General features: G+C 45.9%; 2 protein-coding genes across 3 annotated transcripts in view; both read left to right on the plus strand.

Annotated features, from left to right (window-relative positions):
• The first annotated feature begins 1,855 nt into the window (after positions 1–1,855).
• STAM2 (signal transducing adaptor molecule 2) lies at positions 1,856–23,343 on the plus strand. Of its 2 annotated transcripts, none has more exons than XM_058839720.1 (14): positions 1,856–2,013; positions 8,179–8,263; positions 11,017–11,092; positions 11,284–11,379; positions 13,873–14,019; positions 14,848–14,917; positions 15,243–15,429; positions 16,113–16,207; positions 16,601–16,683; positions 16,847–16,934; positions 17,333–17,387; positions 18,168–18,321; positions 19,329–19,486; positions 20,580–23,343. In XM_058839720.1, exons 1-14 carry the CDS (start codon positions 1,974–1,976, stop codon positions 20,776–20,778), a joined length of 1,533 nt encoding a protein of 510 aa, XP_058695703.1. In that variant the 5' UTR covers positions 1,856–1,973; the 3' UTR covers positions 20,779–23,343. The 2 variants fall into 2 exon arrangements, with proteins under 2 accessions (XP_058695703.1, XP_058695704.1); XM_058839721.1 differs by having other exon boundaries at positions 16,604–16,683.
• A 1,591-nt stretch (positions 23,344–24,934) lies between these two features.
• Positions 24,935–26,260, plus strand: part of CACNB4 (calcium voltage-gated channel auxiliary subunit beta 4) — an 81,248-nt gene continuing 79,922 nt past the window's right edge. The window contains exons 1-2 of the mRNA XM_058839229.1: positions 24,935–24,968; positions 25,045–25,128. Coding sequence (XP_058695212.1) covers positions 24,960–24,968; positions 25,045–25,128 — 93 coding nt within the window. The 5' untranslated portion in view covers positions 24,935–24,959. The remainder of the gene's footprint in view (positions 24,969–25,044; positions 25,129–26,260) is intronic.

Raw genomic sequence — 26,260 nt, forward strand, 5'->3', positions numbered from 1 at the left:
TCATGGAAAAACAAAAGAACTGCGAAACTTTTGAAGGGAGATTCAGTGTGTTCTTCAAATCAAATTTTTAATAAATAACAACAGTAATTTCTAATTATTCAAATGTGTAATTCAATTTCTTTTAATTCTAACTTGTCATTCCAACCCCAATTTTAAGAATTAAAACTCTATATAAAATATGCTAAAAAACCAATGTTTTCACCCATGCAAGTGAAACTTTGGTGTCCCTAAGTCTTGCACTTTGGTATTACAGCTGAGGAAAGGAATGCAGCCCCTGAAATTCCAGGCGAGTGGGCAGGAAAATATCACTGAATCATACAGGAAGCTTTTAAGAATCCAACAATGTGTTGGACTTCCAAATTCCTGCCTTTCTCCCAGAATGAGGCACTGTGCTGCTGTCATGGCTCGCTTTTCCACAAGATCTTTGGGAATGACTCCAAACCAGGCAGTGAGTAACCCAGGACGGTGACTAAGGCTCGCTCCGAGACGGGTGACTGTGCATATTCCACAGGCTCCTGGTGCTGCCTACAATCCCTGACTCATCCAGGTTATTCCTCACACAAAGGACTTGGAGCTCCTGCTGATCCCACAGCGGGGATGAGATGTGCCCATAAAGGGGATTTTTGGGGGGCCACACATCCCAAAAATCTGTCCTGCCACTGAGCCATCCGTCCCTTGCAGAGCCACATTCCCTGTGGAACATCCCCTGGAACAATGTCCCTGTTTGCCACCATGCCACCACAAACCCTTATCCTTCATCTCCTTGGTCACGGTCCCTTAACCCTCGTCTCCTCGGCCAGTTATTAATTAGCATTCTGTCTTCCGTTGGTTAATGATTCTCTTGTTCCTCACGCTAATTCTGTGCCCAGTCCTTCTCTCGTTCCTTGGGTTGTGATCTTCCCCCTTGCCGGAATTCCCTGATTTCACCACAGTGGCTGATGTGGGTTTGTTGGTTTGCTCCTCGCCTCAGGGGCTCTGCCAGCTGTCCTTGTGGCCCGGAAATCCTGCATTCCCTGGATCCACTGCCGGTGGAGAGAAATCCTTCCTGCTGAACTTTGTTAGCCTCACCTACAGCTGCCATCACTGGAGGTGACAAGCCCTGAATTTAACAAGGCGGTTCCACCCACTTTTTTGTTTTTTGTGATTTGTTTTCCCGACGCTTGCACATCCCCGGGAGCTCGCTGCCTGCTCTGCTTCACTCCATCGCTCTTCTTTCATCTGCCTTGGAAGCTGCAAAGATCAAACATCACACTACATCCTTCCTGAAGGAAAGCTTTACATATCCCAGCTTTCACAACAATCAGGCAGGACCCTGCTTCATAACCCCCTTCTCCCTGTAGCTCTCTGGGAAAATTGTTCAGTATTTCCAACTTGTTAACTGCTTTTGATTTTTTAACTCTTGCTCTTGACATGTCAAGACGAATTTCCCACCCGCGAACCCCTCAGCCGCATTCCCCGCCCTCTCCCCCCTCACACCCACGGCGACGACGCCACTTGTGCCCTCAGGCCGCTTTAATTTCGATTAATTAAAGCGACAACCGGGGACAACCCGAGGGCTGCCGTCCCCCTCAGCCACCGCCGCAACATGGCGGCGCGTGACGTCACGGCGCAGTCGTGACGTCACTTGCGCCCGCAGTGCCCCCGCCCCATTCCCGCCTCCCCGCCAGCGAGGCCCCCGCGAGGTCCCCGCTCCTCGGGGCTGCCCCGCACAGCGCCTGCCGCCTCCGCCGCGCACCCGGCGCCGCCGCCCGCCCCGTTCCCCCGCGCCCGGCGGGGCGGCTCCGCTCTTACACCGCCCGGCCGCTCACCCCGGCGGTTCGAGGCGCTGCGGCGGCCGCGCTCGGTGCGCGGGGCGGTCGGGCGCGGCGGGGCAGCCCCGCGAGCTGAGCCGGCCGAGGCGGGGCGGGCGCGGCGGCGGCGGCTCCGGCCGGGTCTGTGGGCTCGGGGCAGCGGCGGCGGCAGCGGCGGCCGAGATGCCGCTCTTTGCCCCCAACCCCTTCGAGCAGGACGTGGGTGAGCGGCGGGCGGGGCCTGGGCCCGGCGGGGCGGCCTCTTCGTCCCCTGCCTCCTCTTCCTCATCCTCTTCCTTTTTCCCTTCATCTTTTCCCTTCTCCTTTTCCTCTCCCTGTTCCCCTCCCCGCTCTGCCTGCCGCCGATCCCCCGGGGGATGGGCCCGGTGCTGTTGGATCTCTCGGTGGATGAGGGGAGGAGGGGATGATCCAGGAGCAGCGCGGAGCCGGGTGGGATGTGGCCGAGCTGAGGGGCAGGAAGGGATCTGGATCCACGGCCCGAGGCCGAGTGGCGGCTCCTGCACCTGGGTCACATCGAGCCCTGGGAAAGCTCCGGGCTGGGAGAAATGTCTGGAGAGCCGGAAAAGGCCCTGGGGGTGCCGGGGCCAGCGGCTGAACACGGGCCCAGGGGTGCCCAGGTGGGCAAGAGCTGAGCCGGTCCCTGAGCTGGCACTGCTGGGGCAGCTCCCGTGCTGGGGACAGCTCTGGGACAGGAGGGACACTGAGAAAGGGCTGGAGAATTCCTGAGGGAGCTGGGAAAGGGCTGGAGAATTCCTGAGGGAGCTGGGAAGGGGCTGGAGAATTCCTGAGGGAGCTGGGAAGGGGCTGGAGAATTGCTGAGGGAGCTGGGAAGGGGCTGGAGAATTGCTGAGGGAGCTGGGAAGGGGCTGAGCCTGGAGCAAAGGAGGATCCCGAGGGATCTTTTCCCTCTCTGGAATTCCCTGGCAGGAGGGGACAGCCGGGGGGGTCGGGCTGTGCTGGCAGGGAACAGGGACAGGAGGAGAGGGAACGGCCTCAGGCTGGGCCAGGGCAGCTCAGGGGGGACAGCAGCAGGAATTTCCCCATGGAAAGGGCGCTCAGGCCTTGGAAGTGCCCAGGGAGGTTTGCAGTGCCCATCCCTGGAGGTGTCCAGGGAATTCCTGGAGGTGACACTCAGGGCTGGGGACACGGTGGGATCGGGCACAGCTGGGGCTCCATGGGCTGGGAGGGCTTTTCCAAACGAAATAATCCTGGGATTCCTCCTGTAACTGCAGCCCCAGGGGATCCCTGGCTGCTCCTGACACATCCTGGCCGGGCTCAGGGGCTCTGGCAGGGGAAGGATCAGTGGGTCCCTCTCTTCCTTACCCTCAGCAGCATCAAGGAATGTTTTTGTCTCGTTTTGCTCTGACTCCTGAGGTTTCACAGCTTTTCCAGCGGGTCTCAGGTGCCTCCTGCCCTTCCCATGGTGTCGCTGAGTTTGCAGGGATTCAGGGAATTGTGGCTGCTGTAAAATCAGCTGCTTTGCATCCTTTTATTGGTGGTTTCTTCCAGCTTCCCAGTAGCTTCCCTGGAAGCACACGTGATGGGAGTGTTGGGCTGTGTGTGCAGGGCCAGGAGTTGGGCTGAATGATCCTTCTGGATCTTTTCCAGCTCAGGATATTCTGTGATTCAGTGATTACAAAACCTGCCTGGAGTTGCGGTGAAGACAGTGACTCAGTTGTTTTCTTTTGTGTCCTGCCCTGACTTGTGCTTTCTTACACTCGTGCTCTGTGGCACTTTTTTGTTACACAACGTCTGTTCTGAGTGAAAAAACCTATTCCAAGCACTGAAAAAATGAAATAGACGAGACAACAGGCTCAGCTTTCTTGTTGGGATCACAGCAAAGAGAAGAATTCAACATTCCTGGCATTTTTGTCACGGCCGAAAAGGAAGAGGTTGAGTGCTCTTGTTGCCACACAATCTCTGTTTTGTTTGCAGTATAAGTTGAGCTGGTTTCTTATTTGCTTTATTACTTATTTATTATTTTATTTCTAATTTCAGTTCCCTGCTGCAGTTTGCTGCTTGACCCCACTCATATTTCACGTGGCTCTAACTGGTGTATTTGTACAAGTGGATTTTTTTTTGAACTCTGCAGGATTCTTTAACAAACCTAAATGCTTCAAGGACTCCCAGACTCCACAACTTCAAAAGTGGCACTCTGTTTGCTTCCAGTTTCTTAAACTTTATTCAGCATATTTCTTCTTTAATATCTTAATATTGATTATTTCTAATTTATTAGTATCACTTACTAAAATTTAGCAAATACAACAGACTAGAAACTTGAATTATTTGGGCTTAATCTTAGAGTCCCTTGCCAGGAAAACTTTGTCAATAGAAGCTTTAAAGAAATTATTATTCTGTTGTAAATTGGACCATGCAAAATATCAGATAATCACATGTGGGTGCTCTGGGGAGGTGCTGAGCTTGGAAGTTTGATGCCTTTTCCAGCCCTCAAGGGCTGACATTTCCCTTATGTTTTATTTCCTTTCTTATTTTTCTACAGTTTATTTTTATAGTTATTATTATTATTATTATTTTTTTCTTTTTTTTTTATTTCCTTTTACTTCTCAGTCCATAACAATTCTTGTCTTCAACATTTAGGCTAAAATCTTGCAAATATTAATATTTGGAGAAAAGCTAATTCTATTTTTTTTTTCTTGTTGTTGCTTGAACAATATTTTATTTATTATTATTCTTGAACAATATTTTCCAGTCTTTGATCTGACTGCTTAAAATTCCTCAATTCTGAACCTGCATTTTTATGAGGTTTCTTTCTCGTTTTTTGAGATTGTTTTTGCTCTGCTCCCCCACCCTGCTTTGAGTATTTTTTAATATACCACAGCCTCACTGATACTGGTTTTCTTTGTTATGAAAGATATTTTATATAATAAGCACAAATTTATAATTTAATATAATTTATATATTATACATAAATTAAGAGTTGTTCATTTTCATCTTGGTGTTTCCATTTCTCTGGAATATAATCTTTGTTAATCCCTCTCAAATCTTTTTGGGGTTTTTCTTGACAGATAAATGAAATTATTTCCTTTTCAGATTATTGGCCTCAACCAAACAAACCACTCACTTTTCAAGCAAAAACTGCATTTTAAAAAGCTTTTTCAGTGAACTGGATTTATATTGCAAAAAGTTATTTGAAGAATTTCTTTTAATCCAATTTTTTAGGATATAATAATACCATGGGTAGGGATCCTTACAGGCAGGGCTGCCTTGTGACTGCAGGTCCATCCTGGCTGTGGTCTGTAATTAAATCCAAGCTGGAATTCTCTAATTAGGCTCTGCAAAGGCCAGACAAACACAGGAAGGTGTGTGGGATTAAAACCTCTGCCTTTCATCCACATCTTCCTGCTCCATCTGGTAAACAGCCCTTGGAGGAGCCCTCCATTTCTTCTAGATTTACTTCTCACTGGGAAAAGTTGTGTAAAATCTGAAATATTGCTGTGCAGACAAGGGTTTATTTCACTGCATGGGCAAAGCAATCAAGGAAATTCTGATTGTAGTGATGACAGTCACCAAAAAAATAACCAAGCACTGCTTTAGCACAAAACCTCTGTGCTGGAAGTGCCTGAGTAGTGATTTTTTTATGGAATCAGTGCTCATTTTCTGTTTCTGCCATAGAAAGTGACACAAGTGGAGAAACAATGTTGTATTTTAGTGCATTTCTGTTTTTTTAACCCAGATTCACTCTGTGAGCCTGTCCCAAGGGAATTGAGGGCTGAAATAATAAAATGTTTTGGAAGTTTGAAGGTCGCGTGAGCTCGGCTGAGGAGCTGGGCTTGGGAAAGGTGGGAGCAGGGAGGCTTTGAGCATTCCCACATGGATCAGTGTGGGTTATTCCCTGGTTTTTGGTGTCATTGTATTGCCCATCCCTCCTGGTGAAAAAAGAGAAAAGAAATAATGCCTGGCTAGGGGCTGGAAAGGCTGGGAGAGCTGGGAATGTTCCCCTGGAGAAGGGAAGGATCCAGGGAGAGCTGGGAATGTTCCCCTGGAGAAGGGAAGGATCCAGGGAGAGCTGGGAATGTTCCCCTGGAGAAGGGAAGGATCCAGGGAGAGCTGGGAATGTTCCCCTGGAGAAGGGAAGGATCCAGGGAGAGCTCAGAGCCCCTTGCAGGGCCTGAAGGGGCTCCAGGAGAGCTGGAGAGGGACTGGGGACAAGGGATGGAGGGACAGGAGCCAGGGAATGGCTCCCAGTGCCAGAGGGCAGGGATGGGTGGGATATTGGGAATTGGGAATTCCCAGAGCAGCTGTGGCTGCCCCTGGATCCCTGGCAGTGCCCAAGGCCAGGCTGGAGCACCCTGGGATATTGGGAGCTGTCCCTGCCCGTGGCAGGGCTGGATTGGGATTCAGATCCCTCCCAGTGAGTGATTCCATGACATTCAGGGTTTGTGGGTAGAGGGATGATCCTGAATTTTTTTCCCTCAGTTGCAAAGCATTCCCACCTTTCCTGGGAGGGCTGTGCCAGTGCTTTGAGGCAGGAGCTCTCCAGGCATTTCTCCTTTTGGCAGTGGGAGCAGCAAACAATTTCCAGCTGCTCCTCTGAGTGCTCTCCCCTCTCCTGGATTGAACAGAAAATCAGCTCAGGGAGCTCACCCAGGGAAAAGCAATTCCTTGCACTTGGAATTCTTCATAAAAACACCCCAAGCCGCACATTTTGCTTTTCCCATTATTTCTACAAAAGCCAGCTCAAGTCTAATGTTCCTTCATTAACTGGAGGGCTGCAGAGGAACAATCATTCCATGGTTTTGAAGGTTAGGTTCCCTCTGTGCTGGAAAAATTCATGGAAAATTCTTCCTCCCACATCTGTTTCTTCTGCCATGTCCAAGTCTCAGCATCTGGGAAGGAGTTATCCCTCAGGATTGTTCCTGGGAAGGAGGAAAGCAGCTGCTGTTGGTTTTGTCACGCTGGCAGGGAGGGAAACTTCCAGATCCATGAGATCCTTGGGCAGGGACGGAGTTTGGATCTCCATGGCTGCCCCCAGGACGGTGTGGATCCAGGAGCAGGGACTTTGCTCCCTGTGGGAATGTGCTGGCTCAGGGACAAAACGTCCTGGGAGCTGGGAGGGAGCAGCACCGAGCTTTGGGATGGGGAAGGTGTGGAATGAGGGATCAGCGGGATAAAAGGAGCTCTGCACAATTCCCTGCCAGGAGGGGACAGCCAGGGGGGATTTGGGATCTTATCCCAGGGACAGGAGGAGAGGGAACGGCCTCAGGGGGGACAGCAGCAGGAATTTCCCCATGGAAAGGGCGCTCAGGCCTTGGAAGTGCCCAGGGAGGTTTGCAGTGCCCATCCCTGGAGGTGTCCAGGGAATTCCTGGAGGTGGCACTCAGGGCTCTGGGGACACGGTGGGATCGGGCACAGCTGGGATTTGATGACCTTGGAATGCTTTTCCAGCCAAAATCTGTAATTCTGAGGTGAAAACTTCCTGGTGAAGCCTGTAAACATCAAACTTCCTGTTGCCAGTGGAAGAGTTGGGATTTCCACTCAGGGCTCAGGAAAACTTCAGTGGATCCTTGGGAATCTCTTCACTACTTAGGGACTGGATATCCAGGGAATCTGCAGCTTCCAGAGGCTGATTTGGCTTGATTTTCCTTTTTTTTTTTTATTAAGTGTTTAATATTGTGAGCAGTCATTTATTTTCCACAACATCCATGAATTTGTTGTTCATGTCCTAAAATATTGATGCACTTAAAAGAAAATTTAGCAATTCTATAATTTTTAGGGTAAATTTTGAAGAAGGTTTACAGTTTCAAAATAATATTTACTTCTTTTGAGTAAATATTCCAGTTTGTGAAGATAAATTATGGTCAAAATTCTAAATATCCATCTTTTTAAATATTCCATTTTAATTTAATTCTAAATTTCTATTTTAATTTAATTCTAAATTTCCATTTTAATTTAATTCTAAATTTCCATCTTTTCATTTCCATTGTCTGTAACAAAAGGGATTTGGAACATTGGTGGGTGCTGTGTTTGTGTTCCCTCTGTGGAAATCTTTCTGCTAAGCAGAAAGATTTTATTTGGTTAGATTTGAGTTGGTTTAAAGTTGAGAATTTAGTTGGTTAAAACTTAATCCTGAAGCAGCAAATGCAATAAAATATTTAATTTGCTGTTTATTAACTCAAACTGCAATATTTACTTGGGATTTAAATAACCTGGCTAATAAAAAACTGAAAAGCACAAATAAATACTATTAAACCTTATTAATTAATCTATAGAATGAGTCTCCCTGGAACAAGATGAGCTTTAAATAATTCCATGAATCCATGAAATATTAATTAAGGATACATTCTATTGACAGAATCTTAACTGAATAGATAAAACACTTGATAAATCTTATTTTTTTCCTTTCCAGAAAAAGCTACAAATGAATACAACACCAGCGAGGACTGGGGGCTTATCATGGATATTTGTGACAAAGTTGGAAGCACTCCCAATGGGTAAGCTGAACCTCAGGGAATTCTGTGGGAATTCCAGGGAATTCTGTGCTGCTGTGAGGAGGAAAATGTCCCAGGGAACACATCTCAAAATGCTCCATCCCCCAAATTCACGGAGTTGGCTTGGAAATCCTTGGAAAGAAACATTCCAACGGGATTTGGAGCAGAGCAGTTTGTATGTGCTGAGCACATTCCAGCTTTTTCCTGGAGTTTTCAACAGCACACCCAAGTTCTTCATATTTAATGAGCTGGCATAAATTTGGGGAAGTGTCTGTGCCAGGAGGAGAAAGTGAAATAATTTTTGTGCAGAAAAATACCTGGCAAGGACCAGGATTTTTTTAATGATATTTGTCTGTGTTTGGTTGTTAGGAAGAATGGGAGAGAAAAGGGAAAAAATAAGGATCAAAGCACAAAATCATTTGGAATCAGTTTAGCCTGAGTGGAACATAAATGGAATTTGAGTGATTCTGTAGTGGCCAAAAGTATTTGCTGAATTTTTGAGTGATAACATCTTTTAAATTTGGAATTAATCCTCAATTAGTGAGAATTCTTAAGTGATTCAGAATTTCCAGCAGTTCTATTTTAACATTAAAATTTGTTTGTTTATTTTTTGGGTGTTTTGGTTTGGTTTTCATTGATTACCTGCCACAAGGAATAACAGCAAATCTCTTCAATGTGGAAATCTTCAGTCCTGAAGGGAAAAAAAATATCCTTTCAGTCCTTTATTACAAATCAATTTTTTTTAGTGCCACAGGACCTTTGTGGAGTGAACTGTTTTAAATCTGGTTTTGGAGGAAGGGATGTTGTAAAAAATGCAGTGATTTAAAAAAAAAAATAAAAATGACACATGCAGAAATAGAAGTATATAAAATGCATAATTAAATCTAAATATATAGCAAATAAAATCCTAAATTCTGAATTTTAAATGCCACTGCTGCTGGCATATTTCAATTCTATTTTGTGTCATTTTCTTCCCTCCTGCCCTTGAAAATAATGAAGATTGTTGCCTACCCTGAATAAAAAATACAGCTTAAAAGAACTGAGTTGACTTTGTTGCATGATTTGTACGTGAAATAAGATGAAAATATTAGGACTAAGTGTATTTTTCTGGCACAGAGGCTTTTCTGTGCTTTGCTATTCCAGCAGCACAAGTATCTGGCTGGGATATTATTTTTTAAATGCTGCATCAGCTTTTTTTTTTTTCAGGATTTCATGTTTTTAAACGTTCCAAATATCAGTGTTAATGAAGCCTTTGATGTGCCTGAGCTCCTGCCAGCCATTAATGCTCATTTAAAGTGTGGGAACACCTCAGCAGAAGCTTTTAAAATGCTATTTATTATTCTCCACTCACCCCAGATTATGCTGAAACAAATTAGAAATATCTTTGTGTCCTCAGGCTGTGGAAAAGGAGATCCAAGAGCTGGGAATTAAATCCAATGGCCACTAAAATAACCATTTATTGAATCATCTCTTTTTTCTGGGGACATTTCTTTCATTGTCATGCAATCACTTCCTTTCCTGGCCTGGCAGCAGCTTTTTGGGAATGGATATGGAATGCCAGGGCAAAAAAAGGGAATTTCATCCAATCCAACATCCAGCTGAGGACAAACAAACTGCTCAGTGGGTAAATCTCTGCCCAGCCCTGAGAGAGTCAAGTGTGGTGACATTTTTGTTCAATAAATTCAGGTTTGGAGACATTTTTGTTCAATAAGTTCAGGTTTGGAGACATTTTTGTTCAATAAGTTCAGGTTTGGTGACATTTTTGTTCAATAAATTCAGGTGTGGTGATATTTTCACTCAGTAAGTCCATGTTTGGTGACATTTTTGTTCAACAGGCTCAGATTTGACGACATTTTTGTTCAATAAGTTCAGGTTTGGTGACATTTTTGCTCATTAATTTCAGGTTTGGTAAAATTTTCACTCAGTAGTTTCAGGTTTGGTGACATTTTTGTTCAGTAAATTCAGGCTTGGTGACATTTTCACTCAATGAGTTCAGTTTTGGTGCCATTTTTGTTCAATAAGTTTAGGTTTGGTTACATTTTCACTCAATAAGTTCATGTTTGGTGGCATTTTTGTTCAACAGGCTAAGGATTGGTGACATTTTTGCTCAGTAAGTTCAGGTTTGGAGACATTTTTGTTCAATAAATTCAGGCTTGGTGATATTTTCACTCAATAAGTCCATGTTTGGTGGCATTTTTATTCAACAGGCTGAGAATTGGTGACATTTTTGTTCAACAGGCTCAGATTTGACGACATTTTTGCTCAATAAATTCAGGTTTGGTGACATTTTTCTTCACTATGCTCAGTTTTGGTGACATTTTCACTCAATAGGTTCAGGTTCGGTGACATTTTTCTTCAGTAAATTCAGGTTTGGTGACATTTTTGCTCAGTAAGTTCAGGTTTGGAGACATTTTCGTTCACTGGGCTCAGTTTTGGTGCTTTTTTGTTCACTATGCTCAGTTTTGGTGATATTTTCACTCAGTAAGTTCAGTTTTGGTGCCATTTTCATTCACTGGGCTCAGTTTTGGTGCCATTTTTGCTCAACAGGCTCAGTTTTGGTGATATTTTCACTCAAAAAGTTCAGTTTTGGCAATATTTTCACTCAGTAAGTTCAGTTTTGGTGCCATTTTCGTTCACTGGGCTCAGTTTTGGTGCCATTTTTGCTCAACAGGCTCAGTTCTGCTGGAGGTTTGAGCTCATTGCTCACACAGCTTCTGTCACTCCCATTTATCCTTAATTTTCTTGTTCCTTTGCAGAGCCAAGGATTGCCTTAAAGCCATCATGAAGAGAATGAATCACAAAGTTCCCCACGTGGCTTTACAAGCTCTCACAGTGAGTAAATCCCCAAATTTCCCCTAAAAACCTCATGGAATGCAGCAATTCGATATTCACTGATCAATTAATTAATACCTGAGTTACCCTCAGTAAATTTACCTTTTATTTTGGATTATTTACACCCCTTTATTTTTTTATTTGCACTTTTTTTTTTCCCCACATCTTCCCAATTGTCTTTCTGCTGTCAGCTTTTAGGAGCCTGTGTCTCAAACTGTGGGAAAATATTCCACTTGGAAGTGTGTTCCCGGGATTTTGCCACTGAAGCTCGAGCTATAATAAACAAGGTAATTGTTTTACAACCTTCAGTCCTGGGGAAAGATTATTTTGGTGAATTCTCCAAATTCATGTTGTGGTTAATGCACATTTTCTAGTTTTTGGTGCTGTGTTTTCACTGAAATTTGTGTACTTTTCACTCTGAAAAAAAATAATCTGTATTATTACATTACAAGATTTACATTATTATTATTATTATTATTACATACAAGAATTGACAGCTGATAATCCTTCAGATTTTTAAAAACTTGCATGAGTAATTTTAATTAAAATCTGTGTTCCTAAGCTCCATTAATTTGATCATGATAAGTGCAGCTTTCCTTGAAGAGAGTTTTTATTAGGCTTGAAGGAAATTCCTGGGCTGAAGTGAAAGGGAAAATGATGAGGAAGTGAAATCACATTTTTACAAGGAAAAACACAAAGTTACAGACAATCCTTTTTAGTTTTTCGAGATTCTGGGAATGTTGAATGAGAAAATAACTGGGAAAAAGAGCCTGGAAAAGAAAGGTTGGGGTCAAGCAGCTGCTGGGATCTAAATGTGGATGTGAGGAATTGGGAGAAGGACCAGCTTTTCCCTAATTACTGCTCCAGTTGGAGACAGAACTGGTTAATGGGTTAAAAAGGAGTTTTCAGCTCCTGCAATCATCAGAGGCTGAGCAAAGCAATTAAGGAAAGTAATAAAATTGCTGGGAAGCAAAATGAGTTCACAGCTCCTGTGTTTCTGGATTTCTGGGGAAAAATAGGACTGCAGGTGCTCCCTGTGTTCCCGTTAGCCTGGCTCCATCCTGGAGCTCAGCTCTGACCTTCAGCACCCAGGGATGTGCAGGAATCCCACCCAGGGGTGTGCAGGATTCCCAGGATCCCACCCAGGGATGTGCAGGAATCCTGGGATCCCACCCAGGGGTGTGCAGGAATCCCATAATCCCGCCCAGGGATGTGCAGGATTCCCAGGATCCCACCCAGGGGTGTGCAGGATTCCCAGGATCCCACCCAGGGGTGTGCAGGATTCCCAGGATCCCACCCAGGGGTGTGCAGGATTCCCAGGATCCCACCCAGGGATGTGCAGGAATCCTGGGATCCCACCCAGGGATGTGCAGGAATCCTGAGATCCCACCCAGGGATGTGCAGGATTCCCAGGATCCCACCCAGGGATGTGCAGGATTCCCAGGATCCCACCCAGGGATGTTCAGGATTCCCAGGATCCCAGTCAGGGATGTGCAGGAATCCTGGAATCCTGGAATCCCACCCAGGGGTGTGCAGGAATCCCAGGATCCCACCCAGGGATGTGCAGGAATCCCACCCAGGGATGTGCAGGAATGCCAGGATCCCACCCAGGGATGTGCAGGAATCCTGAGATCCCACCCAGGGATGTGCAGGAATCCTGAGATCCCACCCAGGGATGTGCAGGAATCCCAGGACCCCACTTGGAGGAAAAATGAGGAAAATTGTGCTTTTCCCTCTTCTCCAAGAGAAAATGTGTGCCAAATCCATGTCTGGGGCAAATTCTCTTCCTGTCCCTGCAGCTCAGCTCCCAGTTTGGGAATCACAGCTGTCCCTATGGATTATCCCTATGGATAATCCCTTTCTGTGGGAGAGGCTGGCTCCAGGAGACACAGATCACGTTTGTGTGAGGTTCTCTCAGCCAGGACAAACCTGTCCTGGATTTCTTGTAGGATTTCTTACAGTGAAAGGTTTCTTGTAGGATTTCTTATAGGATTTTTAATAGGGAAAGGTTCCTTGTAGGATTTCTTTTAGGGAAAGATTTCTTGCAGGATTTCTTGTGGGGGAAAGCCTTCCTCTAGGATTTCTTGTAGGGAAAGATTTCTTGTAGGATTTCTTTTGAAAGATCTTTCTTTTGAAAGTTTTCTTGTAGGATTTTTTACAGGATTTCTTGTGGGGGAAAAGTTTCTTGTAGGATTTCTTGTAGGGGAAAGATTTCTTGTAGGATTTTTTACAGGATTTCTTGTAGGAAAAGGTTTCTTGTAGGATTTCTTACAGGATTTCTTGTAGGATTTCTTCTAGGGAAAGATTTCTTGTAGGATTTCTTGTAGAGAAAGAATTCTTTAGGATTTCTTGTAAGGAAGGGTTTCTTGTAGGATTTCTTGTAGGGAATGATTTCTTGTAGGGTTTCTTCTGGCTTATATCAGAGCAATTTATACAGTTGGGAAGTGGAAAACAACACACCTGAGCAGGAATGAAGAGAAAATTGAGGTTAAATGGAGGGTGAGTAACACAGAGAGGCAGAAATTTGGGATAAGTGTGGTAGGCAGCCTGAATTTCTCCAGAATTAGTGCTCCAGGAGCTCAGCATGTTCTCTGGAATATCAGATCAGGCTCTAAAAAGCCAGATATTCCACTCTCTGCTCCCCAAACCTTCTCAATCTACACAATTATCAATAATTAAGCATATTTATAGTAAAATTGGTTCGGTAACAATTTTGGTAACAGCTCCTTCTGTTCATTTTGAGCCTCAAACATCCCTTTTTATCCAATTTTGTCTTCCAGGCTCACCCAAAAGTGAGTGAAAAACTAAAAACCCTCATGGTGGAGTGGTCAGAAGAATTCCAGAAAGACCCACAATGTAGCTTAATATCTGCAACCATCAAATCCCTGAAGGAAGAAGGGGTCACTTTTCCTGCAGCAGGATCCCAGGTCAGAGCTGCTTTGGGATAGTGATGGATCCCATGCTCTGCTGTCCTGTCCCAAATCCCCTTTTCCTGTTTGTCCCATTTCCTGCCCGTGTCAGGAGTTGTCCTGGATTTGGGGTGGTTTATTTTTCACTTCTGGTGGTTTGTTGTGCCCAATCTAACAGCAGATACGATGCCAGGGGGTTTTTTCCTGACTTTTATTATTGATACTTCTAAATATTTCCATGCTGTTTAGTCCTGAAAATTCGAATTACAGTTTCCTTCCACAAAGTTTACTTTCCTCTGGGTGAAACACTGCAAGTTTTTTTTTAACTTTTACAATCCCTCCTTCCTCCACAAAGATGTTTTCACTTCTAAATCTGATCTATGTGTAAAACATATGGCAGAAACATGGAAGAGTTGAGCACTGGCACCCAATTCCAGTTCCTGGTGGGAATGAAAACTCCAGGAATGATTTCACTGTGCTGCTGGGGAGAACTGGAGGATTTAAGTCAGCAGCTCCCAACTGGAGCATCTTCTCTCTTGAAGGGAGGAGTGAAGGAGAAAGGTGGAAAGAGTCATTTAAATGAGTAATCTCACTGTAATAAGTATGATTAAAATAACTATTTCAATACAATCAATCATTACAGTTAAATCTCATGATTTATTTTACTTTTTTTCCTTGCTGAAAACAGAAAAAAAAAACAAACCCTGAAGAATGGTGATTTTTATTTCTAGGAGATCACCTGGATTCCGTTATCCACCTGTGATCAGGAACAACTCGGTGCTAATTTATTAAAAACACACAATTCTGGAGATTTCATTTGTCCCTCTGTTGTTCCCACCTCTGCAGGCTTCCACCAACGCTGCTAAGAATGGCTCCTCATCCAGTAAATCCAAGGAAGATGAGGATATAGCTAAAGGTGAGTTGCTGTCTCAGCCTTAGGTTAGATTCCAGGAGTTTTGTTAAAAAGCAGGGAAATTTGGGCTCTTTCCTGCTGCTCAGAATTGCAATCAAGGGCACAGCAGGTTGGGAATTGTGGCATTCCAGGTGTTTGGAAATTGGGGGTAAGCCCCATTCCTCCCCATCACATTTGAAATATTAGCTTTTAACACTACAGAAGCAGATACAGCTCGTGTTTCAATAAAGAAATCCTCTTTTTGTTAAATCAAGAAATCAAACTGCTTTGTCTCCAGGGATCAACCAACCCCACAAACTTGTTCTTTTCCTCTCTGCCCCACCTGCAGCCATCGAATTGTCTTTGCAAGAGCAGAAACAGCAGCAAATGGAAACCAAATCCTTGTACCCATCTGCAGAAATGCCACAAAACCCCCCGAGCCTGAGGAAGGTGCGAGCTCTCTATGACTTTGAAGCTGTGGAGGACAATGAGCTCACCTTTAAAAGTGGAGAAATTATTTTTGTTTTGGATGACAGGTACAATACACTCAGGTGGAGCTGACTCGGTTCCACCACTGTTGTTTTCTCAGGGTAGCACATTTTTCCTCTGATGCTTTTTCCCCCCCACCCCCTCCAGAAATGTAATTGTCACTCTGCCCTCCCTCTCATCCCTTTCTCTTCCTTTTATCTTTCCAAAATCCTCGTTTCTGACCTCAAATCATTTTTAGTGCAGGGAGAACCTCGAGTATTTCACCCAATTTGTAGTTTTGAAGATAAATCTTAATTGCTTGTCTGACATAAGAAGATGCATTGGCATCACATTTCCATTTGCTTCCAGCAATTGTTAAACCTCTGGCTATCCAGAACCACGTTTGCCAAGAGTAAACCTGAATAAAAATAGCTAAAACAATGATTGTTGTTAACACCTATAAGATATCTACAGCTTTAAAGGGCTGGCAAGTAATCAATGTAAGGAGTTGATGAATTGTGTTCAACTTCCAGTGATCCCCTGATTCCTCTTCCCTTCCCTGCCCTCTGCCCCAGCTCCTGTTTGGCTGTGTGCTAATCCCTGCAAATGTTCTCTTTTAGATATCACAGGGTTTTGGTTAAAAAAAACACCACCAGACATGTCTCTGAACCTCAGGTTTTCAGTAAAAACCCCAGATATGTCCCTGGCTCCGTTCAGCCCAGAGTCCTGTAACCCTTCTTTGTTTCCCCAGTGATGCCAACTGGTGGAAAGGGGAGAACCACAGAGGAGTGGGGCTCTTCCCATCCAATTTCGTCACCTCTGACTTGTCTGTGGAGCCCGAGGCAGGTGAGTTACCTGCTGAAACCACCCATGGATTATTTCACAAAGGCAGCTTTGTGCTGCAATCCTAATTAGCCCAGCAGCAAAATAATTTCCTCTATCAGCCTCAGGAAAGAATTGAGAGACATCCTGCCCTTGTTTCAAACAATCAAGCACAGATCATTCCATAACTCGCTTTAATTTCTGCCTCTATTTCTCTTTTAAGTTATTCTCATTTTCTGTGACAGAAATTTGGTTCGATTCACCATAATTCCTTGTCAGCAGCATATTTACAAATCCAGTAAATTGCCACTTCAAATGTCACAGTGTCTTTTCACACAGAAAAATAACAAGGAGCAAATGTTTGTTTGAAGTTATTACAGCAACAGAGAGAAGAGAAACTCATCTCTGTTCTTTCAGCAGCTGTGGATAAAATCTCTGTTCCTGAGGACGCTGCAGAAGAAATTAAGAAAGCAGAACCTGAGCCAGTTTATATAGATGAGGTATGAAGCCACTTGGAAATAAAATATTGCTGGGCTTTTACATTCTTTTGGTGCTGAACGTTGGCAGATGATTCTTTGTCAATAAAGAACTTTTATTTGAATATTAAACCAATTTTGGCATGGCTGAGAAATCAAAGTTCTTCATCTTGGCTTCACCTTTCAGGACAAGATGGATAAAACACTGCAGGTACTTCAGAGCATAGATCCCACGGACCTAAAGCTCGATTCTCCAGATCTCCTCGACTCAGAAGGTACCAGCAGCACTAAATGAGCTCTGTTTTTTATGACTTCTCCTCACAATTACCTTTTGTGGATTGAGCTGGGAGTTCTTTGTGTTTATTTTAAGCTTAGGGGAGCTGTGCTCTGTGCTAACAGTGCTGGAGAACACTTATTTCACCGTGGGAGTGTGGGGCTCTGGGGATAATTTGAATTTTTTTTAATAGTTCCAAGCCAGCTCCATGTTTAGCAGAGTCATTTGCATAACTCCCAGCTCTGTGAGATGCCTGAGCTTTGCAAGATCCATCTACCAATCCCAACCCTGAAATAAATAGGCAATTAATTTTACTCTAGTTAGATAAAATATTTTTTGGCTGCATTTAAACATTTAATTGTGCAAGACATCAACTGCCTCAACACTTTGTTTTCACAGATATCTGCCAGCAGATGGGTCCAATGATAGATGAAAAACTCGAGGAGATAGATAGGTGAGCACAATTTATTCACTGATTTCCTTCAAATTGGGCAGTTTTAATCACATCTTTTTGGTGCTTTCATCTCCTGAGCTAGAAAACCTTGCAAGAAAATTTTAACAACTTTATTTTTTTTAATGCTGAAATATCAAGTTCTGAGTGTGTGCACTGAGATTTGATTGCTGCTCTCCCAAAATTCACTGCACAAGTCATGGATGCTTTTTGTTTTGGTGTTTTTGTGACTGGAGCCTTCTCCAGGCTGTCTAGAGCTTGGAATTTTCAGTCTGTTGGTGATTATTCCATGTTATCCTCACCTCTCCCTGCTCAGGGACAGGACACAGAGAATGGCTCCCAGTGCCAGAGGGCAGGGATGGGGGGAATATTGGGAATTGGGAATTCCCAGAGGAGCTGGGGCTGCCCTGGATCCCTGGAAGTGCCCAAGGCCAGGCTGGAGCACCCTGGGATATTGGGAGATGCCCGTGGCAGAAAGCTGGAATTAGATCTTTCAAGGAAGATCCAACCAAAATTCCATGATTCTGTGATTTGGGGGTGAAAAGAACAGGGAATTCCACCTGGGAATTGCTGGTTTGGTGCCAGTGGTTGTGCAGCTCTTGGATTTTCCTTCCAGTCACAGAACAGCAATTTTTCAATGTAAATGAGTAAAAAATGGGTAAAAAATGGACCTTTTACCTTTTAGGGGCTTCTTTTCCTTGCACATTTGGTGCAGCACTGTTCTTCCCTCCCTGTTTAAGCTGTCCCAGCAGCTCAGTGCCCTCTCCATTCCTTTTGGAACAGGAAACATTCCGAGTTATCCGAACTGAACGTGAAGGTTCTGGAAGCTCTGGAGCTCTACAACAAACTGATGAATGAGAGCCCCATGTACTCAGCCTACTCCAAACTCCAGCACCCTGCACAGTTCCCACCCACCTCCTCTGGAGTCTCCCTGCCGGTCAGTATCCCTGGAATCTGGAAATTCCCTGGAATCTGGAAATTCCCTGTTGCTTATCCCTGCTTAAAAAAAAAAAAAAAAAAAAAAAAAAATCACAGCAAAATCTAAAGGGAGCCCACGAGCAATCTGACATTGCAAGAAATTGGGATTTATGCACTAGAACAGAAGGTTTTGCTTGGCCACTGTTGAAAATTCCAAAAGATCCCTTCCATAATTCATTTCTTGCAGTTGGAATTGGGTGTTGCAGCAGCTTGCTGGATATTCTTGCTGTGAGTCACGTCAATCTCCAAAGTGAAATGTTCCCTTCTTATCTAATAGTGGGGATGGGAGGGAGCTGGAATATCAGTGTATTAATCCCAAGTGTATTTTTTTGTGCTAAATATAGAAACACTCTGCTTTTAGCTCCTTTTGCCCTTAGAAAAATGAACATTTTGTATCAGTTCTGAGCACGTTGCATTTGTGCTCCAAACTGTTTTACACTGTCCCTAATGATGGCTTAAGGAATAAACATGGAGGGGAAGGAGAGACTTTCAAAAAGCACAGAATGAGGGTTTTTTTACTTGAAGTGAATTTTACTTTCATGTTAATTGTTCAGTGGGAAAAGAATAGTTGCCATAGCAACTGCTAGATCTGAAAATATGTCAGTTAAAAGTAATTCTGTGTCCTTAACTCCCAGTAACGATGGAATATTCATTATATTTGGAGGTTACAAAGTAATTTAAGCCAAAAGGCAACGGGAGTTTGCTGTTTCCTCCCAAGACTGGTGCACAGAAATGCAGGATAATGCTGGGCTTTATTTAGGACAAACCTGTTTATCCCAAATCCAAACCCCACCAGCAGCTCCAGCCTGTGCCACCTGAATTTTGAGGCGATCTTGCATGATTTAAACCAGAATTGGAAGAAACTGCAGGTTTTGCTTCCAGCTTTAGAATATTCTGGTGGTTTCATTGCAAAGTGTGCTAAGCAGCAAATCTCCTGGATTGAATTGGATTTGATTTGATTTGCAGTCGTATCCTGTGCAGCCTCCCAGTGGGAATTACATGATCCAGGGAGTGTCCATGTCCCCAGGATACAGCCTGGCCCCGGAGCAGGTGAGCCAGGTGAGGTCTCTGCCTCAGAGCATCAACTCTGCAGCCACTCAGCCACCTCCAGCTGCTTATTTAAGGTATGGATCCAGCAAATTCTTCTTCCTGGGGGGTGGGAATTTTGCCACTTTGCTTGTTCTCGTGGCGTTTACATTTAGTGCCACTTCATTTGGAGAGGAAAATACCCATTTTACTAGAGCAGGGAGCAATGAGAGCATTATTCTGGATAAAGCTGATCCTGAACAAGGAGGTTTCCCAGGAAGGTTGAAAAAGAATCTCTGACCTCGGCTTTAAGCAGCCAGCACCAAAAATTAAAGATTAAATAGTAGGAGCAAGTTAAAGAGTGAGTTAAAAAGAAAGAGGAAGTTAAAAAGCAAGAGTAAATTAAAAAGTTAGTTACATAGCAGAATTATTGAGGTGCTGGAAGAATTTTGAGAAATTTGTGAAAATATTTTTCCTGCAAAAACCATAAAAAACTGCCACGTTATGGGCAAGAAAAGTATGGAATTCCTGGGAAACTGTTTATTAACATGGAGGAGTAACAGGAGGGAAACTGCAAGGCCAGAGCTGGTTTAATTTAAGAGCTTGCACGTAAAAAACTGTTATTTTCACAGCCAGAAAAACATGAAATACCTTCCACATGTTTGTGGTGACCATTTTGGTCAAACATACATCTTCAGGGAGCTCCCAGCTTGTTTTGGTGATGCTGTTGTTAGTGTTCAGGAACACACATAATCACAGAATGATTATCTGAAGGTGCTTTATTAAGAGCTCTGGGTGTCAGGGGTACACAGACCCTAATCTGACCCATCTTGGTTTTGAGTTGAACATGTTTTTATACTCTGTCATTATATAACTTCTATATTAATTATTAAACTTACATTGTTTTGTTGTGTGCATTGTTTTTACCCCAGCATGGATTTCTCATGAACCCCCTAACATTGTTCCTCATGATTCTTTAAACAATAATTATATCTAATCACATCTAACAATTATATATTGATTACACAGGTGCAGTTTCACCTGATCTTTAGCAAGCACAAGGCCTAACATTTCCCAGGGCTTTCCAAGCCTAACTTTCTTTCTAAATCCCCAAATTCTATATGATTTTAAAGCCTTTTGCTATCAGTGAGAGCTGGCACTGTCAGCCTGGTTGGTGTTGTGTCCCCGCAGCCCCGGCCCCGACCCCGCGCTGCCGCCGCCCTTCCCGAGCGTCACCGGCACCGCTGCCGCCTTCCCCCAGCACCAGATGGGCATGGCCGTGGACATGGCAGCATTCCAGAGCAGCCAAGGACCAGCTTATCCCGTGCCTCTTCCTGCTCATTCCCTGCTCCAGCAGCAGAACAATTTCCATCAGCAGCCTCTGCTTTAAACGGCCGGAATGGAGGAATTGCGACCCGAGGATCTTTGGGAGTCCCTGCCGTGGATATCAAAGTCCATCTTCCTCTCAAATAACCCAACTCGCTGCGTTAGGGTGATGCAGAGTAAAAATAGGCACCAGCTCTGATGGTTATTTGCATTTTTGCATCCTGAACTAGATTAGGGGATGGTTTAAAATAATTCCCCGTTCCTTCGAGTCCCTTCTGGTTTGTTTTTTTTTTCCCCTACGCTTTCAGGAAACGCCACTTGTGAATCTTTGAGAGATTGTCCCAAAATAATTCTCTTTTCAGTGTGTTTCTGGAAGCTTGAGGATGCTGAGGTGCTGTTGCTTTGCCTCCTCTGGTGTCTTCTGTAATCCTTCTGTCCCAGGGGCTTTAGGGAATCTCTGCAGTTCGGGGTCCCCTTCCTGAAGGAAGATCCGAGGGATCCCCGGCTCCGGCTGGAAGAGGAAACTCTGCCACTCAGAATAGGAAACAGGAGAAAAAGAGGGTTTCAACAGTGCTTGCTGCCTCTCTCTATATGTCAGAAAACGCAGAGAACTGCTGTGTTTTTCTGGAGGAAAAGAAGTTTTCCTCAAATTCCCCGGTGTTGGCGGAGGTGGCGCTGGGAAGAGCAGGCAGGGGATGCTCCCAGCTGTGCCCGCGTGGGCACTCCATGGATCCAAGGTGCTGAGCCAGGAACTCGCCCAGAATCCCTCTTCAGTTTTCCTTTCTGGATGGATGGAGAAGTGGAGGAGAATTGTCATTCCTTGTGGGAAAGGAAGGGGCTGGAGAAGGTTTGAAGCTGCTGAAGACTCTGAGGATCTCTGTTCCCTTTCCAAGGGGGAGCTGAGCGCAACAGGAATCAAAACAGAATTTTGATGGGACCAGGGGGTTCTGCCTCTCTTGCATTTCCTCTCTCTGCCACGGTGTCGGTGTCTAAAGAAGCCCTGACCCCAGAGGAGCTCCTGCAGCACTTGGGAAAGGGGGGTTTAGGCACATCCCACGTGCTGGTGGCTGGGATTGGGCTCCTGTGCACAGGGAAAAGCAGAGCTGTGTCCCTGGAGCAGGGATTGCCCCGGAGCCGGGCACTTGTGGCAGTTGGTGAGAAAAGAAATCCAAGAATTTCTTCCCTGATGCACTTTTTAAAGGGTGGGGTTTGTCCAAGGGAGCACATGAGCTGGATTATCCTTTGGGAGTGTGGGATTTCTTTCTTTTTCTTGTTTCAGCTGCTGGGAAAAAAAAAAATATCACTTCATCCTCCTATTTACCTCCTCACTGGAGCATGGTCACATTTCTCCTGCTTTTAACCACCTCTGGTGAGTGAGAATCCTTGGTTTGGGGAAATAATGGAAGCAAAGTACTGACAGAAACATCTCAGTTAAATGCAGGAAGCTCCCAGGTGTCTAAATAAGCATTTTTGATGGATAAATTTCATCCCAGATTGGAACTCCCAGGCTGCTGAGTGCCAAAACCCACCCTTCACTCAGCACCTCCTCCATCTCTTTTCCCTTTTATTTAATTATTTGCTACCTTGACCTTATATTTGCAGCCTCGTGCTCATGCAGAAAGCCTTCAGCACCTGCTCTTTAAATCACTTTTTATTTAAATGTGTGCAATTGGAAGGAGGATTTTGTCTTTCCTTTGGACATGACTTTAATTCCCCTGGAAGTAGCTCAGTACAAATAACACACGTGGCAATACTGAAGTGTTTTGATAACTTGTTCCTTGTGTCTTTTTGAGGAAATGAATTTATTTCCACGCTGCTGTTTCAAATTCTGGTTGTCTGGAGCTTTTATTTGTCGGAGTTTACTTTGTTCCAAGTTGGTTTGGGGTGGAACTCTCATTGCTATGAACTCTCCATGTTTGTCAGGAAATTTAAATTGGTGGGGTTGTTTTTTGTTTTTTTGATTCTGAGCTTTGGGCCAAGAGAAATCTTCAATTGAGCCAGCCAGATGTGATTTGATGATGTTAATTGTTAAATACAAATAATGTACATACTCATTTGTCTGAGATTTTCTACACAGCTCCACACATGCCTGAACTTTTATAAAAGCAGGGTTTGTCCTTCTGTCACCTCTTCTACTCCTAACTCTGTGATATGCAACTTGTAGATAGTGTAAAATAATTTAATTATTATTAAACCAGTGTATTTAGAGGGGGTTGGTGTTTCTCTTCATACTTCTAGACATGATCATATTTATTTTTAAGGCCTGATTGTAACTGAACATGCTGCCAAAGGATTTCTCTAACTCCAGATTTCTACCTTAGGTTTCTACCTGCTGTTTTCTATCAGGAATTCAGGGTGGAGAACTCCTGCTTTTTCATATAAACCCTTCACACAGGAACCTGGGCAACTTTCTAATGAGACTTTCCATGTGATATCTTTGTTTCATGGCTGTTAAATGTCACTCTGAGACCCATTTTCCTTTGGTGTGAGCTGGGGACCTGTTGTGTCTGTTGAATTTGTCACCCCAGAGCGGTCTGAGGGGTTGTGCTCCGTCACCTGATGTCACCCACGCTTTGTCTCTCCAACTGGCTCCAGAAATAATGTTAAAAATCAGATTATTGAAACCTTCCATGTGATGTTGTGTGTGTTCTTTGTGCTGGAGGGTTGGGTAGGGGATGGATCACTCCATCACTCGATGCTGTGGCTTCTCTCAGGGATTATTTCTTGAGATGAAAATGATTTTCTTCCCTTCTTTTCATCCCTGCATCTTTCCTAAGAGCTGCCAGGCACTGCCCCTGCTTGCTCTGAGAGGTGTCTGTGGGATGAGTAACGTTTAACAAACACTCCCAGGAGAATTCCCTGCTCACAGAGGCAACAGCTGAGTCGTGTGATCGAGGCTGAGAATCCTGGCTCATCCCAAAAAATCCAGGTGAATCCCTGGGCTTTAGATGCTGTGTATGGACACCAAAAACGCCTGCAAGGAACCCCAAAAATTGTCATTTTCATATCAATCACTGGTTTTCATCATTTTTTTTTACAGCCTTTTGGAGCTATTGACCCCAGTGGGTTGATTTGGGGTCACTTCAGGCTGGAAGTCAACCTTTAAAAAGCCAAATCATATCCTGAATTATTGGGAAATGCTGGCTTGCTTTTCCTTCTGAATCCCAACCTGATCCATCGGGTCTCTGGAGAGAATTTTTCCCCTGGGAAATCAGCCACCCCACGATTCACGTTTAAGCAGCAGTGCCTTCCTAGGACCAATTTAGTGATGAAACCGAATGTAAAAATAATCTGATTTAGGCTAGAGCCTTGGTGACCCACATTCACCCCGGCCAGAGAATCCAGGCTGCTCCTTTCAGCCGAGGAATGAAGGGATTTGGTGTCTGGAGCGAGGCAGGAGGACGCTGGCGGGGTTGGACCCTCAGCAGAGCTGGCTGCAGGTGTGAGTGGGATCACTCCCAGGATGTGCAAATCCCTTCTTGCTCATCCCAGTGGGAGGTGCGAAGTGCCTGTAGGTGAAGCTCGGCAGTGGGAAGCAGGAAATCCAGGTCCCGCTTCCAAATCTCCCTCAGCTTTTCGCTTCCAGCACATCATCTCCTGCCTGAGCTGGTTTTCCTCCGTGCCCTGGCAATGGCAGCTCTCCCCACGGCTGGAAGTTGATCCATGTGGGAATGTGGGATGTGGGAAGGGTTGGGCAGGGTCCAGGTGGGCTCAGAGGCTGCAGCTTCCCAGGCATCCCCCCATGGAAGGGACATTAAATCCCATCCAGAGCAGGGACAGCTCCCACCATCCCAGGCTGCTCCAAATCCCGTCCAAGCTGGCCTTGGGCACTTCCAGGGATGCAGGGGCTGCCACAGCTGCTCTGAGAATTCCATCCCACTCCTCCTCGACAGGAATTCCCAATTCCCAATATCCCACCCATCCCTGCCCTCTGGCACTGGGAGCCATTCCCTGGCTCCTGTCCCTCCATCCCTTGTCCCTCTCCAGCTCTCCTGGAGCCCCTTTAAGCTCTGAGCTGGATCCTTCCCCTCTCCAGCCGAGCGTCCCCATCCCTCTCTCTCAGCCTGTCCCCAGCTAAGCCTGGCTCTCCGTGCCGGGCTCCGGGGTTTTATCGGTGCCAGCCCCGCCCCGGGGCCGCCCCCCGCCCGCCGCCCCCTCCCCGTTGCGCTCCGCCCCGGCGGCGGCTCCGCTGCGCCCGGAGAGCGGCCCGGGAGCGGCGGCCGGGGCAGCGGGGAGCGGGGAGCCATGGCCGCGGTGCGTGCGGGGCCGGGGGCGGCGGGGCCGGGGCCGGGGGCTCTGACACCTCCTTGATGCTTTGTCCCCCGGGCAGGTGACGAGGGGCACCGCGACGCGCCGCAGCCGCCTGAAGCGCTCGGACGGCAGCACCACCTCCACCAGCTTCATCCTGCGGCAGGTCAGCGGCCGGGATCGGCCTCGGGAGGGGCTCGGGGGGGCTCCGGGACCGCCGTGCCCGGCGGCGCTGCCCGGGGATGCTCGGGCTCGAGTTGCGAACGCCGCCCGCGGGAGTTGGGGCTGCGCTCGGAGCCGGGAGCGTCCCCAGAGCCCGGCGGGGCCGCGCTTCGGGCGATGAACGCGTGCATTGTCCTCGCCTCGGGCTCCCGGCTCTGACCGACCCGCTGGGCATCCCCGGGCACTCCCTGTGACACCGGGACATGCGCTTGGCTTAGGGAATGGAAGCTGAGGTTTCAGTCGTCTCCTGACTTTAGGGTTTCTGGGAAAAAAAATGGTTTTAAATGTGTCAAGAGCGTCGGCATCTCCAGCTGGGGCTGCTCGGAGCTGATGGCACAGCACCCCGGGCACTGCAGGAGCACTGGTAGCCATCAGCATGGAACCTCCCGCTAACATTCCCCTTTTCCTCCTCTGTCACCCTTTTCCTTCCCTGCTCCCCCTTTTCCATCTCTGCTCCCAGTCTCCCACTCCTGCCTGCCAGCTGTCCCTTGCTCAGACAGAGACTGACATCCTGAGTCCCCCTGAAGCATCACCCTCACCCAAAAAACGCTGTTTGCAGTCAATATTATCCGTTCCATTTCCAAGTACAGCGTGTGGAACATTCCCCAGAGCACGAACCCGCATCCCAGATTCCTCAGTGACTCCAGCAGGAATCGAAGGGAGCTCAGGGAAAGCGGAACTGGGCCCTTGATGGATCCAGGATGGATGGAAGCGTGTTGTGCTCAGGACTTGGAGGTCAGAGAAAGGGATTTAAATAACCCAAGGAAGTTTCATTTTGCTTGGTGGCATCTCCTCGTCACGGCTCCAGCCGTGTCGGGCTGGCAGTCCCCGTTTCCAGAGTGACATGTGAGAGTCTCGGGGAGAATCTGACGTTCAGTGTGATCTGAGCCGTGGAGATTGGAGTTGAAACAAGGATAAAGGAACAGAAAGGCAGTTTTGGGTTATGCTGGAGGCTCGTGGCAGCCGAGGAGATGCTGCTGGCGGCCGTGGGTGCTCCTGGGAGATCTCCTGGAGGAGCTCTCAGCTTGGCAGGGGTGCTGCTTCCAGAGCTGGGGTTGTGCCACATGGGAATTCAG

This window comes from Poecile atricapillus, chromosome 5 (genome assembly GCF_030490865.1).
Source record: "Poecile atricapillus isolate bPoeAtr1 chromosome 5, bPoeAtr1.hap1, whole genome shotgun sequence".
NCBI lineage: Eukaryota > Metazoa > Chordata > Aves > Passeriformes > Paridae > Poecile > Poecile atricapillus.

Excerpts from the sequence above, each read along its gene's own strand:
- STAM2 (XM_058839720.1), top strand. The coding sequence starts at position 1,974 with ATGCCGCTCTTTGCCCCCAACCCCTTCGAGCAGGACGTGG. Across the intron at positions 17,388-18,167 it reads AAACTCGAGGAGATAGATAG|GAAACATTCCGAGTTATCCG; the intron begins GTGAGCACAATT and ends CTTTTGGAACAG. Across the intron at positions 18,322-19,328 it reads CCTCTGGAGTCTCCCTGCCG|TCGTATCCTGTGCAGCCTCC; the intron begins GTCAGTATCCCT and ends TTTGATTTGCAG.